We start from the raw sequence: 18,488 nt of genomic DNA, 5'->3' as shown, positions 1-18,488 counted from the left end.
CCCAGGTCCAAACTGGAATTATAACTAAAATACAGAAAAAAACTTCCTGAGTAATCAACAGAAGACTTGCTGGAGAGAACCCTGATAACTAAGGACCAAAAGTGGAGACCACATAGAGGCTGGTAGGAGAGGCGGAGGCACAAAAGGGCTGGCTGGGCGCCCACAGGCAGCAGCTGAAGTTCTGGAGGGATATCTCAGCTGTGGGGGGTTGCCACTGAGAACTCTGGGTCTAATTCCCCAGCTGGGCCCCCTAGCAGAGAGCAACAGAACTGAGAAGGCTACGCACATAATATCTGGCTGTGAAAAGCAGTGGGATTGCTGTCTGCCAGGGAGAGAGGGCTAGAAATTCAGGCACCCTCTTGAAGGGCCAATGCATAAAATTCCCTGTGGAGCCACCCATCCTGTGCTCTGAAAGAGGAACAGCAAAGTGGTCTGGAGCTGGGTGAGCAGCAGCCAGGATCGAGGGCTCTGGGGTAAGAGCTCAGAAGGCAGACACCCTGGTTTCCTGTGCTGAGCCATTCCCTCAAGCTGCAGAGGTCTCTTTCTCAGGCAGACAATTGCTATGCAGGCAGCATTGCCTGGGGGGAAGACAGCTGACCCACCCTATTGGAAAACTCCTTGCCCCTTATGAGACTGAGAATAACAATTAGCCTCCAGACAGAAACAATTACTCCACCCTGTTGAAGAAAACTCTTACTACACCTGTGGATGATTTCCTGAGGGCAGATCAAGAGGAATCCTATCAGTCTGCAGCCACAGGCGGTTTCTGGAGGCTTTGAGTCTTTGCCTGATCTAATTAGTCAGACAGCTTTTGACACCATCCTGCACTAGAGATTGAGAGGCGTAATAGATTACCTAATACATAGTCACAAATCCAAACAGGCCATATATGACAAACCTACAGCAAACATCATACTCAATGGGGGCAAAAACTAAAACCATTTCCACTAAGAACAGGAACAAGACAGGGATGTCTGCTTTCACCACTCTTATTCAACATAGTACTATAAGTCCTAGCCACAATTATCATACAAGAAGAAGAAATAAAAGCATCCAAATTGGCAAAGAAGAAGTAAAACTCTCATTATTCACAGATGGCATGATATTGTACATAGAAAACCTTAAAGACCCCACCAAAATACTACTAGAGTTAATAAATGAATTTGGAAATGTAGCAGGATATAAAATCAACACCCAAAAAATCAATGGCTTTTTATATACCAATAATGAATTCTCAGAAAAAGAAACTAAACAAACAATCCCATTTACCATTGCAACAACAACAACAAAATGAAGATACTTAGAAATAAACTTAACCAAGGAGGCAAAACACCTGTTCTCAGAAAACTACAGGATGTAGAAAAAAGAGACAGAAGAAGATATAAACAAGTGGAAAAATATACTGTGTTCATGGATTGGTAGAATCAACATCATTAAAATGTCCATACAGCCCAAGGCAATCTACAGATTCAATGCAATCTCTATTAAAATACCAACAGCATACTTCACAGAACTAGAACAAATACTCCAAAATTTATATGGAATAAAAACAAACCTCAAAGAGCTGCAGCAATCTTAAGAAAAACAAAGTTAGAGGAATCACAATACCAGATTTCAAGTTATACTATACAGCCACTGTAATCAAAACAGCCTGGTACTAGCACAAAACAGACATATAGACCAATGGAACAGAACAGAGACCCCAGAGATTGACCCAAGCCATTATGCTCAATTACTATTTGATAAAGGAAGCAAGAGCATACCATGGAGTCAAGACATTTATCTTCAATAAATGGTGTTGGGAAAATTGAACAGATACATGCAAAAAAATGAAACTAGACCACCAACTTACACCATACACAAGAAAAAACTCAAAATGGATAAAAGACTTAAATGTAAGTCGTGAAACCATAAAAATTGTAGAAGAAGCCATAGGCAACAAAATCTCATACACTCTCATAGCAATATGTTTACAGATCCATCTCCTAAGGCAAAGGAAACTAAGGAGAAAATAAACAAATGCACTACATCATAATAAATAGCTTCTGCACAGCAAAAGAAACCATCAACAAATTGAAAAGGGAGCCCACTGTATGGGAGAACATATTTGGCAATGATACATCAGATAAAGAGTTAATATCCAAAATATTTAAGAAACTTATACAACTTAACAAAAGTAAGAAAAACAATCCCATTAAAAAATGGGCAAAGGACCTAAAAAGACACTTCTCCAAAGAGGACATACAGATGGCCAGGAGACATATGAAAAAATGCTCGAAGTCACTGATCGTCAAAGAGATGCAAATTAAAATGACAATGAGGTATCACCTCACACCTGTCAGAATGGCTACCATCAATAAATCAACAAATGAAAAGTGCTGGCATGGATGTGGAGAAAAGGGAACCCTCATGCACTGCTGGTGGGAATGCAGACTGGTGCAACCATTATGGAAAACAATATGGAGTTTCCTAAAAAAATTACATATGGACTGCCATTTGATCCAGTAATCCCACTTCTAAGAATACATCCTAAGAATTCCAGAACACCAATCAGAAAGAATGTATGCACCCCTATGCTCGTAACAGCACAATTTATAATAGCTAAGATCTGGAAACAGCCCAGGTGCCCATCAGTAGATGAGTGAATAAAAAAGCTGTGGTACATTTATACCATGGAATACTATGCAGCAGTAAAAAAGAAGAATCTCTTACCCTTTGAGACAGCATGGAGGGACCTGGAGAGTATCATGCTAAGTGAAATAAGCCAGTCACAGAAAGACAAGTATCACATGATCTCACTCATATGTGAAATCTAAGTAACAAAATTAAGTGATGAATTGAGTGGATCCAGAGACATGGAAGCATGGAACAGTGTGTGGAACCTCAGAGGGAAGGTGGGGGAGGTGGGTGGGTGGAAGGTAATCAACCAAAGACCTTGTATGTATATATGCATGACCCATGGACACGGACAATAGGGAGCTGAAGACCTGGGGTAGGGGCAGGGAGGACTGGAGGGGGTCAATGGGGGGAAAAAGGGAACATATATAATATTTTCAACAATAAAGATTTATTTAAAAAAAATAAAAAGCATTGTCTAGATAATGCAGTCTTCAGTGCATTCTGACCATTCACATATTACTGTTTTGTTTTTCCTACATTATTTTCCTTCCTGGTTCTTTGATTTCTTTAAACCTCTCCTGGGGTGGACACAGAGCTGACTGACCAGGAACAGAGTGAGGGTAACAGAGATAAACTGGGGGCTGTGGTGAGGGTCTGTATAGAGAACAACATCCACAGCCAGCACAGAGATATCTGGGAAGGAGAGGGGTTTCTAGAGGTGAGATGCCCAGGGGGACAGAAAGGCAGGTAGTCGGGGAAGCTCTGGGCACTTCTCCACACTGTCTGGGACTGGGAGGCTGCTCCAGCCCTCTCGCCCACCTGAGAGATAAATGTAAGCTGCCCAATGCTTCCTGCTGCCCCCACCACTCCCAGGTCTTGGGAAGGAGAGGCTGATGGAGGAGCTGGTACCTCATTTCTCTGCTACTCAGTTTGCTCTTGGGAGCTATGAGATGCAGCCTAACACTCATGCATCTAGATGTTCATCACGCACAGTTACAGTTCAACTAGATTCACCCTGACAACAAAGATACAGGTTTTAAAACATCTTTCAAAGAAGTTTTAATAATAACAGGGGAAAGATCCCACACAGTATTAAGAAAAAGTAGATATAAAGCCAGATATATGTACAGTTTGATACCAATTATATAGACTCACACACAGAGACTAGAAAGAACCATTTTAAAACAGTACTAGGAATTATTCTGTGTTGTATAATATGGGTAATGCTTCTTGTCTTTTTTTCACTAACATATTTTATGTTTTCTAAATATCTCCAACTAAAGCCCAGAACCATAGAAAGAGGCAAAAACAATGGCAAGACAAATATACTGCATCCACTCTGATTTTGGAGGACTTTACACCACACCCCACTTCGGGGGTGCACACGACACCATCTGCACACACTCAAGAAGCCCGCCACTTGCCTCGCCTCTCTATCTGCAGGTAGCCTGTGGAAAGGTACTGCTCCATGTCCTGCTGGAAGGCTTCCTCAAAAAACTTCTGCCGCTCCTTCAGCTTCATTTGCTGGGTGTGTTCCATTTCCAGGACCTTCTGGGCGTGCTCGGCATCTAGTTCCGCTAAGGAAACAGAATAATTTGGGTCAGAGTTGAAAAGAAACTGAGATAGAAAGTGGGTATAAATACCTACTCACATCTACCCTCTAAGCTGATAGTGTCAAACTCTGCTTCTCAAACTCTGGAGGGTGTCCTGACTGCAATACAATCACTCCTCCCTCCCAGTCGGCTGCACTGTTCCTGCCACCTTTGCTCATGCTGTTCCTCTGCCTGGAATGACCTTCCCACCCACATCTCCCACTCTCCCCAGAAGAGATGTTCGTCTTTCAAGACTGACTTCTCAGTTAATCCCTCAACTCAAGTAGAATTTGTGCTCCATCCTGTGGTTTCCACAACATTGTGAGCAAACTTCTGTAGCTCACATGCATCACAGTACAACCAGTAAAGACTTGGACTTCCTGGAGAACTGTGATCATGTTATTCCTTTTAATATCTTATCACCTCGCTCAGAGCCGGGCCACAGGAAGGACTCAATGTTTCTTAAAGAGCAACAATATAGCCATTGTGGACTAGTAGAAAAGGCTTTGCTGTTTATTAACTGTGCAATCAAAGTCAGTTAACCTTTCTGAAGCATACATTACTCATCTGAAAATTTAGGACAGAAATATTAATCCAATATGAATGTGGAACTTAAATGAAATAATGTGAAAGAATTGTATAATTAAAATGAGCAGTGATCCTTCAAGGCAGGGCTGAGGAAGTAAGAAAACAAACCTCAGCCTGGCTGACACCCGTTTCAGCCTGGGAGACCCTGAGCAGAGAACCTAGTCGTCACACCAGACCCTGACTTCTGACCTATAGACTATGAGCTAATTTGTGCTGTTTTAAGCTGTGGTTGTAGTGATTCATTCTGCAGCAGTATAGGATACTCCAAATGAGCCCTGCCCAAATCTGACTAGCTGGAGAATGGAAGAGAGAACAACTTGAGTTCTTTACCTTAAACAAATACTGTGCAACACCTACCCTGTGGCAGACACCGTGCTTGGATGAGTTTGGCAGGAGAACAAAGTCTCAGCTACCTTACTGTCCTGGGATAAACATAGGGCCCAAAACACGGTAAAATAATTTTACCCAAAACACTCTCCCCTCAGGCTCATCTCTGGAGAGTGTCAACAACTTTGGGATATTAGAACTCAAAAAAACAAAAACAAAAAACCTAATTAAAATGCATAGAGGATCTGAATAGACATTTTTCCAAAGAAGACATACAAATGGCCAACAGGTACAAGGTAAGATATTCAACATCACTAATCATCAGGGACAGGCAAATCAAAACCATAATGAAATATCACCTCACACCTGTTAGAATGGTTATCAAAAAAGACAAGAAATAAGTTGGCAAGGATGTGAAGAAAAGGGAATGTTTGTACGTTCTTGGTGGTACTGTAAATTGGTGCAGCCACTATGGAAAACAATATGAAGGTTCCTCAAAAAATTAAAAATAGATCTACTATATGATCCAGCCACCCCACTTCTGGGTATTTAGCCAAAGGAAATAAAAAGGGGATATTTATTTATTTATATTTATTTATTTTTTATTTTTTATTTTTTTATTGCTAAAAGTATTACAAAGGGTATTACATATGTGTCCTCCCCGCCCCCCGCCCTTGACAATCCCAAAAAAGGGGATATTTAAAAGATATCTGCACCCCCATGTTGACTGCATTATTCACAGTAGCCAAGGCACAGAGAGAGCCTGAGTGTCACTGGATGAATGGATAATGAAGATGTGTTTATACACAACGTAGTATCAGTCAGCATGAGGAAGAAGGAAATCCTACCATCTGCGACAACCCATGGATGGGTCTTGAGGCACTTTACTGAGATAAGTCAGACAAAGACAAATATTGTATGATATCACTTATATGTAGAATCTAAAAAATCTACTCTTAGAAACAAAGTAGACTGGTGGTTACCAGGGGCTGGGTGGTGGGGGAATGGGGGAAATGTTGGTCAAAAGGTATAGATTTGCAGTTAGAAGATGAGTAAGTCCTGGGGACCTAATGCACAGCACTGTGATGATGGTCAACAATATTGTGTTATAAAAGACTAGAGGCCCAGTGCATGAAATTCGTGCACTGGAGGGGGGGTGGTCCCTGTGCCCTCTCCCAGTCCAGAAGCCCTCGGGGGATGTCCGACTGACAGCGGGGAGCAGGCCTAAGCCAGCAGACATCCTTAGCACTGCCACAGAGGTTGGAGAGGCTCCCGCCATTGCTGCTGCACTTGCCAGCCTTGAGCCCAGCTTCTGGTTGAGCAGCGCTCCCCCTGTGGGAGCGCCCTGACCACCAGAGGGCAGCTCCTGCATTGAGCATCTGCCCCCTGGTGGTCAGTGCGTGTCACAGTGACTGGTCATTTGGCCATTCAGTCAATTTGCATATTAGTCTTTTATTATATAGGATAATTATGTGAAGTGATGGAGGTGTTGCTAACTCTACAGTGGTATTTATATTGCAATATATAAATACAACAATTCAATATGTTGTACACCTTAAACTTACACAATGTTATATATCGATTATATCTCAATGAAAAACTCTAGGATGCTACCAAGAAAATTTTTTAAACAACAAAAAACACACCATAGCAGTATGTACAATGATCGGCAAGCTCCATATGGCTGATCTGCCTTAGTCATTGCCTTACACCCACACTCAACATCACACTTCACAACTCTGAGTTTTATAAAATCCTGTAGGCATGATGTATCTTAAAAACTCAATAATGGAATATATTTTTATTCCAAACTGGTCATAGTATCCAATACTTAGAATATTCTGGGCATTCTTCTATTGTAATCTACATACATGCAAGAAATACAAGTTTATCATTAACCAAAGCAAAACAACAGGAAAGTAAATCTTCCCAAGGACATGTAATTCTATGTATAAGACTGATAATGTGCATTCTATATTTCCACACCACCCTAACTTATACACGCACCTCATATCTTTGTTTACAGGGAGATGTAACCTGAAAAGAGCATAGGTTCTGAATCAGTCAGTGGGGCTGGGGTCTTATCCCTTTTAGCAGGCGCTTCTGGTGCCTCACACCACATCCCTCCCTCAGCCTACCTCCGATTTCAGCTGCAACTCTGGAAGGCAGCTCTGTGGGACCTCCTTCATATGCCCACAGGCCCCACCACAAGGCCATGCCTGTGTACCTATATGACTTTCTGGTCGGACTATTCTCTGAATCCTGGAACGGAAAAGCCACAATAACAAGTTCTGGGGAATGAAGGCGGCTTTCACCCGAAGGCTGACAGAAGTCAGTGTACCACAGCACAGTCTCCCATCCTTTGGGTGGATGACTCTAGAAGTCATCTGAACACAACTCAGAGGTCCTGGTAGAGCTGCAGACCCTCGGCTGTGGCAGCAACTTGAATAATCCATCCCTTTATTAACTTTCTTCCTTGCTCGCTCTCTCTGCTCTCTTGCTCCTGCTTCCTGGGATCACCTCCCAAACAAACTTCCTGCAGCAAAATCCTCATCTCGGGCTCTGCTTCCAGAGAAGCCCAGGCCAGACATCTATTACTGGCTAGAATTAACTTAATTTCTCTGTGTCTCAACTTCCTCCTCTGTAGAGGAAAGGTAAAAAGACCTATTTCATAAGATTGTTGGCAGAATTACATGAGGTAACACATGTGAATCACCAGACACACAGCACTGACCAATAGCTGACAGCTAATGTTAATATCAGCACTATTTAAAACAGCAGATTCTTAAAAAGGAAATGATATGAAGCATTACCAGGAACCAGACACTTCAGAGTTAGTTACCTCTCGGTGCCCTTAATAAATATGCAAGGAATATCAGAGTGTGCTCCCAAGAGCAGAAAGAAGAGGACTGAGAGGACGGCTTTCCCTTTGTCTCCCTTCAGCCGGCAGCCTGCCTGCTACACGCCTCACGTGCAGGCGATAGCCAGCCCTGAAGCAGATTAGGTATGCTTCAAACACTGCACACACAGGCCAAATAACCTTTTAAAAGACAATTCCAAAATAAGCAGCTCCAAAACAAAGATCCATGTAGAAAGCATCAGAGGGATTTTCATGAAAGAATATGCTGTTTGAATTGAATTAAGATTTTCTATAAAATATACTTATGTAACTTGGAAACTTCCATTCTTCTCAAGACTTCTGCTTCAGTTCAGTTCTCTCATGTTTCTCAATTGTAAGTCCTACTGTTTTTGTTTTTGGGAGCGAGATCACTTTATTGCCCATCTGGACAGATGCTGCCCAGAGTGGGCGGGGCAGGAGGGCTGGGGCCTGTTATCGACGATAAAGGTGTCCGCAGCGGATGTGGGCCATGTCACTGAGGAAGGGTGTCTTCATGCAGCCGGTGCAGAGCTAGTCCATCCAGGAGTGGCGCCTCCTGCTGCAGGGGCAGACGGCACGGGTACAAGGTGAAGTCCATGCAGTAGTTGAGCAGGCAGCTGAGGGAGGCCAGATCAGGGAAGCGCATGAGGCACCTTGAGAAGTAGGTGGGGTTGTGAAAGTGTGGAATATGCTCCCAAACTGAGTGTTGAACAGGGCCTTGGTGATACACCTCAACTCCTGCCGCTCCTTCATCGAGAAAGCCAGCACCTGCCATGACTCGGCATCCTGGTAGGTCTGCATGTGCTGCAGCAGCCCCGGGAGTACCTGCTGCCACATTAGCGAGTGCATGTACTGCTCCGTGTAGATGATGCGGATCTCACACTCCAGCTCAGGGATGATGGCACCTGTGCACCAGCCGTGTCACAGCATGAGGTCCTCCAGGTCACTGAAGAGGTAGTCTCTAAAGTAGAGCATACAGGAGCCGTGCCATTCTGTGGGACACAGGAAGTCAAACAGGTTTCCCTGCCGATAGATCTTGCCCTTTTCCAAGCTAGTGATGTGGTCCCATTGGAGCGAGCCCTTCTCATCACATTTTCTGAAAGGCTTGCGCAGGTCGGTGAAGAAGCTGGGCTTGTCCGCCTGTATGATGACCACATCAAACAGCTGGCGCCAGTCAGGACCCACTATGTGCCGCATCCCCTTGTCCACGAAACTGAAAGGGCTGTTGGTGATGAGGAACAACTGTTTCCCATGGTCCACCAGGCGGCTCAGGACAGTGAATGTCTCATCCCCTCTCAGGATGTACTTCTCCATGTCCCGCTCAATCCACTGGTACCTCAGGCCTTTCACGTGCACATCTCAAATGGCATCCATTACATCCTTGTAGAGGTGCGCTTGGTCAAACTCCAGGCCATGGCCCAAGAAGTGACCCACCACGCAGGAGAGCAGTGGCATCTGTGGCAGCAAGAAGATGTCCATGAACTGCTTGATGGAGAGACCCTTGCCATAGAAGTCGCTCATCTGGTAGGGTGGGATGTGCTGGGTTCCCCCATACAGGTCGATCACCTCCTCATCTGGCACAGGTTGCAGGCCCCTTTAGGCCGTTCCCAGTTGCACATAAGGGAAGGCAACAATCTTCATCAAAAGGCTCTTCTGAATGTCATAGTGGAGGCCACGGATAGCAAAGCTGGGATTGTAGTCATACTTCCAAATGCCCTCTGGGTACTTGCAGTACTCAATCAGGATGTCCCAGGCGGCACTGAACATCTCTGGATGCAGTGAGTCTGCGTACTGGGCCAGCATGTAGTCATAGTTGAAGCCATAGACCTCGACATCATGCAGGCTGATCTCATTATTGGCATAGATGGCTGCTGGGTTCAGGAAACTGCAGACCTCGTGTGAGGCCTGAATGGTGAGGCCCACAGCGCAGCCAACGCCAAAGCAGCCCCTTCTCTCTCAGGCCCTGTACCTCACCCAGGTGACCCTCTTTAACTCATTTTAAATCGGAGCAGGACTGGGCCTTCCACTCTAGGGTGGTGGGCCAGGAGTCACCGCACCTGCCAGATTCTGACCTCAACCAGTCCTATGGTTTTTTATCTTAGGTTTTTAGTCTGGGAATGAACTCTAATCATGTCTCAACCTCACAAAAGGGGAGGTTTGGATTAGGAAACAAAATAACATCTGTTTAAAAAGGAAGAAAACAATTGTTTTAAGTTTTAAAGCACTTCACACACTTGTTTGAAATACTTCAGTTGCCCTATATGGGCGCACACTGTTCCAGAGCTCCTTGCACCTCAGAGCTGCCACTGAGCGAGACTGACGGTGAAGTCACACTCCAGCTCCACGCTCAGGCCTTGGAGGAAGAGCACAGAGCAAAGGCGGAACCACTGCCGCGCTCAGCAGCCGGGAAGATTCACCCTCAGCCGCACGCCTGCACCAGGATGTTCTAATTCTGCTGTTTGTCCTGGAATCACCAGCCCAGTTTTCACCAAGAAACAACCACATTTGGGAATAGCAAAATGATGGAAGAACATCTGAGGGAATATTTCAAATCTAGAGGGTGAGTAGCATGTGAATTTAGAATGACTCTAGAAAAATACAAATTATGGACATCTTCTACAAGGAAAAATGATGCCTTGTTTGCATTTACGATGTCATTTATTATACTGGGGAAAGCAAAACAAACACAAAGAATTATACAACTGCAAAACATAGCCTTAAGATTAAAAAAAAAAAAACATGAAAGAATTGCAGTAGTTTTTCTACCAGGAGTCAGGAGTGATCATTTAATTCCATTATCAACCCAGGTCTGTTTCTCTTTTATTTCAACTCCAGATCATTGCTCAAGTTTTATCTGACTGCAACTTCCACTTTAGCAACCACTACCAATTTCAAATGGATAAATTACTCAAAACAACAACAAAATCCCATTACCAGTGAAGATGGCATAATCAATTCTCAATTATAAATTTTAATAGGGCACAAGGGTCCCACAAAATACATGAAATAGTTTTTAAAATCCATCAGGCTCATTTTAGGAACCATTTCAACCTATTCCACAGCTAAGCCTTTAACACCACTGCTCTAAGTAGCAAAAGACAGTGAGGTGTTAGGCCTGAAAATGGCCCGCAGCTGCTGGGAGGAAGGGCACAGGTGATGTGAGGAAAACCAGGATAACCCTCTCCAGCAGAAGAGTTAGTGAGAACCTCTTCAATGTTAAAAGAGAAACAATAAAATTTAAATATGAGTTAAGAAAAATTTTGGTAATCTTTTCATAATATTAAAGATTAAGAGAACTTTTCATTCAAGATAAATAACAGACTAAGGATAAATTTAAAACCTATGATTTAAATATTAGAGTTCAGATGTTTTTATACTGTTGGAGAGTAGGAGAGTATGACTTCTGTGATACTAAGATACATATGACATGATCAAGGCAGAAATGTAAAATCTCTGTAAATTTCTAAACAAATTTCTAAATACAAATAATAAGCAAATACTTTCCAAACTGTTTTTGATAAAAACTTAACTGTTAACCAGCTGTCAAACTACAGGACCTCTAAAAGACAATACCAAAATCTGTTAGTGCGGTAGAATTTTTAAAAGTCCTCTGAAATCACCAAAAATAAATGACCACAACTTAACATTTGGGTGTACATACATCAGGTTTTCTGTTTTCCGTGAACTAGATGAAATTACTATATTCAATCTTTTTTTTTTTTATCACTGGAAGAATTGCTGTTTTTAACTTTTTTCTTTGAAACAATTACAAGTTCAGAGGATATTGTAAAAAAAATGTATAGGGTAGTCCTGTGCATCCACCCTGAACTTCCACAATGTTATGTATAAACAAGATGGTACAATATCAAAATCCAAACAACTGACACTGGTGCATTCCACAGCGCTTAGTCAGACTTCACTAGTCACACATGCATTGTGTGTGTTTGGGGGCCAGGCAGGGGAGCCCTCGGATGTTTTATGTACAGTCTTGTGTAACAACCACAATCAAGACATTCAACTGTACTATCTTAGTTGCCCAGATCACCTTCTTGTAACCATACCCTCCTTTCCCTAACCACTAACCTATTCTCCAAATCTATAATTACTAGAGGCCCGGTGCACAAAATTCATGCACTCGAGGGAGGGGGGGTCCCTCAGCCCAGCCTGCACTCTCTCGCAGTCGGACATCCTTAGCGCTGCTGTGGAGGCGGGACAGGCTCCTGCCACCCCAGCTGCGCTCACCAGCCATGAGCCCTATGGGAGCGCACTGACCACCACGGGGCAGCTCCTGCGTTGAGTGTCTGCCCCCTGGTGGTCAATGCACGTCATAATGACCAGTGGTTCTGCCGTTCAGTTGATTTGTATATTACCCTTTTATTATATAGGATTATTATATAGGATGTTATTTCACACATTTTACATACATAGAATCATGAAGTGTATACCCTTTCATTTTTTCACTCACCAAAATTTCCTTGAGGGTCATCCAAGTTGTTGCATGCACTAACAATTTGTTCCTTTTTCTTGCTAAATAGAATTTCATGGTATAGATGTGCCACAGTTTGTTTAACCATTCATTCACTATCGGCTATTCTGAATAAAGCTGCTATGAACATTAGTATATTAGTTCATGAATGAAAATAAGTCCTTTCTCTGAGATAAATGTGCAAGAATGCAATTCCTGGGTCATATGATAAGTGCATTGTTTGGTTTGGAAAGGAACAGCCAAACTCTTTTTCGGAGTGGCTGTTCCATTTCCTATCCCCGTCACCATGCCTGTCTGGGTGCCCCCACTCTGCCAGCACCTGGTGAGACTTACTAACTGTAATTCAAGGAATCTGTTACCTATCTCCCTTCTTTTCCCCAGAGTGTGTGTCTGTTAGAAACAAGTTTCAACTTCCTCTTATATATTTTAATTATTGCTTCTTTTCTAAAGGTACTTTTAGTTCCTTGAGATATTTCTCTTTTTTCCATAACTTTACTTTTCTTTACATTTGGACATAGTAAAACATTTAATTTAAAAAATTCTATTCAGGAACTGAGGACTTGTTAGACAATGAAAAAATATACAATGCAACAAGATTTCCTTCATTTTAAAACCCACTAATTCTGCACTTGTACTATATTTAACAGCTATGTTTTATTTCTTCCTTACGTTAGTTTTCAAAATAATACAAACTCAACCATTTTTAAAGTCTACACAACCTCTTGCTCCCACCTTAAAAAATGAATACAAGCTGTCTCAGATCGGACCAAAAAGATACACTAAAACATTTTTCTAGAATTGGGGTTTTTATATATAGATTTTTAAAATATCAACTTCTGTGCCCTAGGATTCCACAGTTTTTAAAGGTTTTCTATTTAGCTTTCATGAATAATTACTCTCTACGACAGACTTAAAATTACTTTATACCATATATTATTTCTATGAGTATTCTAAAGTATTATAGAGCCCTTATTCCTCAGAATTGGTATTTCAAAAATTAATTCTCCTGAGCATGCTAAAATAAACACATTTCTAAAAAGAAAGTGAAATGACTTTTTACAGAAGTTTTCTTCACCCTCCTCCAACACACATACATGCACACACACAAATAACCCTTACACACATTTCTCAAGAACCAAATGGTACTTATTTTATTTCCTTTACATGCAACTAAGAAAGGATGGTCCTTACCTAAAGTGTGGTGGTTTAGAATAATTGCAGGCAGTCAGAATAAATAACTTTTAAACAACAAAGAGCTCATGGCAACTCCTCAGGAGACGTCGTCACCAAGTTCTGAGCAGCTACTGAACAGCTGTTTCCTAAACCCATGTCACAGGAAACAAACACTATTCTAATATCTAAACTTCTGGAACACTTTAAAAATTTCTGTCAATTACCCTGAAGGAAATGACCACTATCTAGAATATTAGCATATTGATACTGCAGAAACACAATGTGTACAAGGTTTACTGAAGAGAGTAAGACAGAAATGCTGAACTGTACCTTATCTTTTCTGGCAGGGATAAGGCAGCCCAGATGACCTGGTGTAGCTGTGGGTCTCTAGCCTCGAATGCCCATTGGTTAAGGGGGAAGGAGGGGGTGCTGGATGATATCCATAAGAAGATCATGTCCAGTTCTTAAATACTACATTTCTATTTTTATTAACTTTTCATTGAGAAAGGAAGAGGTAATCCCAAATCCTGTCTATGTTTTGGTAAAATTATATGAACATCAGATTAGCAGTAAGGAATTTAGGACCTTTTGAATTTGACAGTGATATTTCAAAAAAATTTAAATGTAACTATTAACAAAAACCTGAAGGTATTTTTGTATTCCTTTTCCTGGTCATTTTATTGCTTAAAGGATGATTAGCTTAAGGTTAATGGATAAGTGAGAAATGCACTCAATCTGTGGGCAGAGGCTTCATGATCTTTGAACGTGTTCAAGGCTAAAGGTGGGAAGTTGGCAGCAGAGCTTAGTGGCCTTGAATGAGCTCAGGTAGCATGGAGACTGCTGTACTTCCTGCAGGGATCGACAGATAACCAAATGGATAGGATGAGTCACACAGGCCAAGGACTGGTTCAACTCCATTTGAAAGTGCTATTCTGTGATATGTTGACAGAAGGTACTTTTTCCAGAAACAATACATAAAAATGCTGTATAAATTATGAAGTGTTACCCCATGTTTTGGGTGGTTTCCTTTTTTTTTTTTTCCTGTAAGACTAAAAAATTTCAGGCTAGAAGCTCTGTGTTATGGATATTTAGACAACAGCCAATTTCCTAAAAGTTTTACGTCACATCTGAAATTTCCCTGAATTTTACTTAGGGTACTGTGACCTACTCAATAACAATTATTTGGAAGAGGGAGAAGAGAAGAGGTTTAGATCTCTATAGGAATCCTTTCAAACTCCCAAGATATATTTTTTTTATTACTGCATGAAAGATTCTGGAAAATCAGTACAAACCTGCTATTAAAGAATTCATTCAAAGGGGTTATAAATAAAGAAAGTAGGCCAGTGGTCTCAACCTTTAGTGGCATCAAAATCACCTCAACGGCTGACGAACATAGACTGCTGGGCCCCATGCCCAGCATATCTGATTCAGTACTGGGGGGACAGAGAATGTGCATTTCTAACCAGCTCCCAGGTGATGCCGATGCTGCGGGGTCCAAGGATCAGAACCACTGCTCGAGGTGAACTATAACTGTGCACCCACTTCAGATTTTTACTTTGTACAAATATTTATAGAATGAATAATGAAAGAAACGTAAGATGGGGAGCTGGCACAATTCACAGAAATGACAGAAATGGCCTCTCCTTAACTCTCTTAAAAATATCAACAAAATCATCTAAAAAGGAAAATCTTCAGCAACAACGGAATGCATAATCACAAACAAGCATGACCTGTGGTCATCTTTACTGTTGACAGACAAGCACCCTAGGTGGGCTCCCTCCACAGCAACTCTATCCCATTCTGTGGAACCCCTTAAGTCCCTGCTCAATGGCTCAGTGGCTTTTACAGCAGCAGACAAAAACGAGGTGATCAGATAGATTTTTTTTGTCCTGAACCCCAGCTCTAACCAAGGGTATGTTCTCATCCTTTCCATTTCCAGAAACAACATAAAGAGGGTTTCCAATCATTTTTAGTTAGACATTCATGTAAACAATATAAAATTGCATTTGTATTTAAACTAATAGATAAAATTCTGGAAAATAAAACCTAAGAGAAAAAAGTAAACACACCCAAAGTGAGATATGAGAGACAGTATGCCAACACAGATGCAGAAGAGATGTAAAAATGTGATGAATAATGGTGTTCAGAACATGCCATACCAAAATATGGCACCCTGGAATACTGAAGATTTTACGCTGAAGGAATCTGAGAAAATGGCAGAATCAAGATTACTCCTTCCTTCCTGCAACCTTTCTCCCCTGAAACAGGGGATCCTCATACCCGGAGGAGAGGAGCATCTTTACCCCAAAACTGAGGGACTCTGAGAAGAATCCAAGCACAAGGACCTTGTTAAGTCTCTCCCCTCCCCCAAGCCCACCCAGTTTTCTACACTCACCTTATACCCCTTCACCTGTGGCATCCTCCACTACTATGCATTCTCCATCCAACCTCCCATAACAATACACAGGTCTGTTTCTTCAGGTCTTCATTTCCTTATGAAGGCCCCCATGTCACATAAACTTATATTACATAAATTTGTATGCTTTTGTCCTGTTAATTTGTCAGTTTAATTTTTAGATCCAGCCAGGGACCCCAAAATGACTGAGGAAAACTTTGCTCAAATACATGCTAACACACTTTGAAACATCAACAAAATAAATAATGTGAATCAAAATTATACATACGACAGAAATTAACAAAAGAATTGAAAGTGTTAAATATAAAAATCTGATGAAAAAACTGAAATTCTTTTCAACTTTTCAAAGACCTTGGGGTATGGAAAAGAATGTGATATCAGTAATCCTGATATCACAACTTTGATGATATATTTTTTTTAAAGCTAGAGGAGTGGGCAGCCTAGCCTTACCAGATATTAAAACACTTCATAAAATAATAATTAAAAGATCATGGAAAACAAGAAGAGATAGGTAGATCATTAAAATGAAATATCCCCCAAACAGATTCAACCATATGTTAAACTGAAAGGAAATATCAGAACAAATGACAAAGTAATAAATGGTATTGTAAAAACTGGCCAATTTTATAAAATAAATTTAAAAGCATACCAGATAAATTAAATAATTGAGCATCAAAAATAAAATATGATGCCTGACTGGTTTGGCTCAGTGGATAGAACGTTGGCCTGCAGTCTGAAGGGTCCCAGGTTCGATTCCAGTCAAGGGCGTGAACCTTGGTTGGGAGCCCATCCCCAGGGGGGGGGGGGGGGGTGCAGGAGGCAGCTGATCAATGTTTCTCTCTCATCGATGTTTCTGACTCTCTATCCCTCTCCCTTCCTTTCTGTAAAAAATCAATAACATATATTTAAAAAAATAAAATAAAATAAAATATGAGCAAATTTTTTAAAAAACAAATTAAATCTTTAAAGTTACCAACAGAAGGATCTTCCATGCTATTGAAGAGATTATCAAAGATCAACAGATCTTATGTAACACAAACACTAATCTTGCATGTTTAAAAAAATACAATGGAAAGGGAAATGACAGATTAAAAAAAACAGCACAAGTGGCAAAAGACTATTATTTTGAAGCAAACGGTTGGAAAAAATTAAGACTCGAATAATATCCTTTCTATAGAAAAAAAACAGATAATTCACAGAAAAGAAAAAATGTTCAGCCCTATATGTTACCAAAAATGAACTAACATTTTTGGCCAATTATATATTGGCCAATATATAAACAATAATAACAAGAGTAAGGTGAGATACTCTATTAGTGATAGTAAAAATTGTCAAAAGACCCTTTGAAAGTAATTTGATATCATGTATCAAAACCCACTAAAAAATCCATATACTTTTACCTAATACTGCCTCTTCTGAAGATATGTGCTAATTACATAATCCAAGAAAAAAGAGATAGCTACATAAAGAAGCTCATTCTGCATTAAATGACACATCCACTTGATGAACCATAATGTAGCTATCAATAAATATGACCAAGATATTTATGACAGTAAGTTAAAGAAGAATAAAAAGACAGATATGTGTAACTCATAAGAAGAAGAACTAGTAAGCACTCCTGAAAATATAGTTTCATTAATTCGGTGAGATTGTGGATGGTTGTTAGCTTTCAATGGTATAACTTTTTGTAATGTTATCATATGGCTTTAGAATTAAAAATTCAAATAAGCAGATGATTCTATAAATACACAAAATATTCCCCAATAACCATAAGATGTATTTTGACATATTCAACACTTTCTTGATTTTAGTGATGTTACAAACTTAAATAATTCATTACTTAAAAATATTCAATGTATGAATGTATTTCTCTATTTATTCTTATGTGATACCATTCATGCATTTAATCATTCAGTACATTTAATAAGCATGCTTACTATGTGCCTATAATTCCTTATAGCTCATTTGTTCACAACCTAAAATACCACTTTAATGTAGCAATACTATAGTAAAATCTTTTATTAACTGGAATTTTTACAACCAGAAATTTTTATTAATCAAAATTTTTGAGCTTCACCAGTTTAAATAGTTAATCAAATGATAACCTAAGGCATTAAAAGATTTTAAAACTTTCTGAATTAGAAACTTATATAAGACATTCTACTGCTTTGAAAATTGGTAATTTTTGACAGACTAAATGGTAGATAAAAGGTTTGTATTAACCAGAAACTTTCCATCCTTGGAAACCTAACATGCTCGTTATGCAACATTTTAAAAAGATTTAGAAAAGCTCCATTTGCTATGGATTCATGGCATATCCCTTTTAAAAGAAAAAAGTCATTTTTGTTCAGGTAGAAATCCTCAAGTTATAGACTTTCAGATGCAGTCCTCTGACACATTCAGATGCAG

General features: G+C 40.5%; 1 protein-coding gene and 1 pseudogene across 3 annotated transcripts in view; both read right to left on the bottom strand.

Moving 5' to 3' along the window:
• DTNBP1 (dystrobrevin binding protein 1) overlaps positions 1–18,488 on the bottom strand; it is a 144,633-nt gene that overhangs the window by 9,171 nt on the left and 116,974 nt on the right. For 2 of the 3 annotated variants that reach the window (XM_006091759.3, XM_014458395.2), the window contains exon 8: positions 4,044–4,196. The exons of the other annotated variant lie outside the window; for it this stretch is intronic. In XM_006091759.3, the coding sequence (XP_006091821.1) occupies positions 4,044–4,196 (153 nt within the window). The remainder of the gene's footprint in view (positions 1–4,043; positions 4,197–18,488) is intronic. 3 annotated transcript variants of the gene reach the window in all.
• LOC102417930 lies at positions 8,498–12,547 on the bottom strand (annotated as a pseudogene).

The sequence above is a fragment of the Myotis lucifugus genome, unplaced genomic scaffold (genome assembly GCF_000147115.1).
Source record: "Myotis lucifugus unplaced genomic scaffold, Myoluc2.0 scaffold_95, whole genome shotgun sequence".
NCBI lineage: Eukaryota > Metazoa > Chordata > Mammalia > Chiroptera > Vespertilionidae > Myotis > Myotis lucifugus.
The sequence above is the reverse complement of the archived record's forward strand: the minus strand, read 5'-3'. Positions and strand labels throughout refer to the sequence as shown.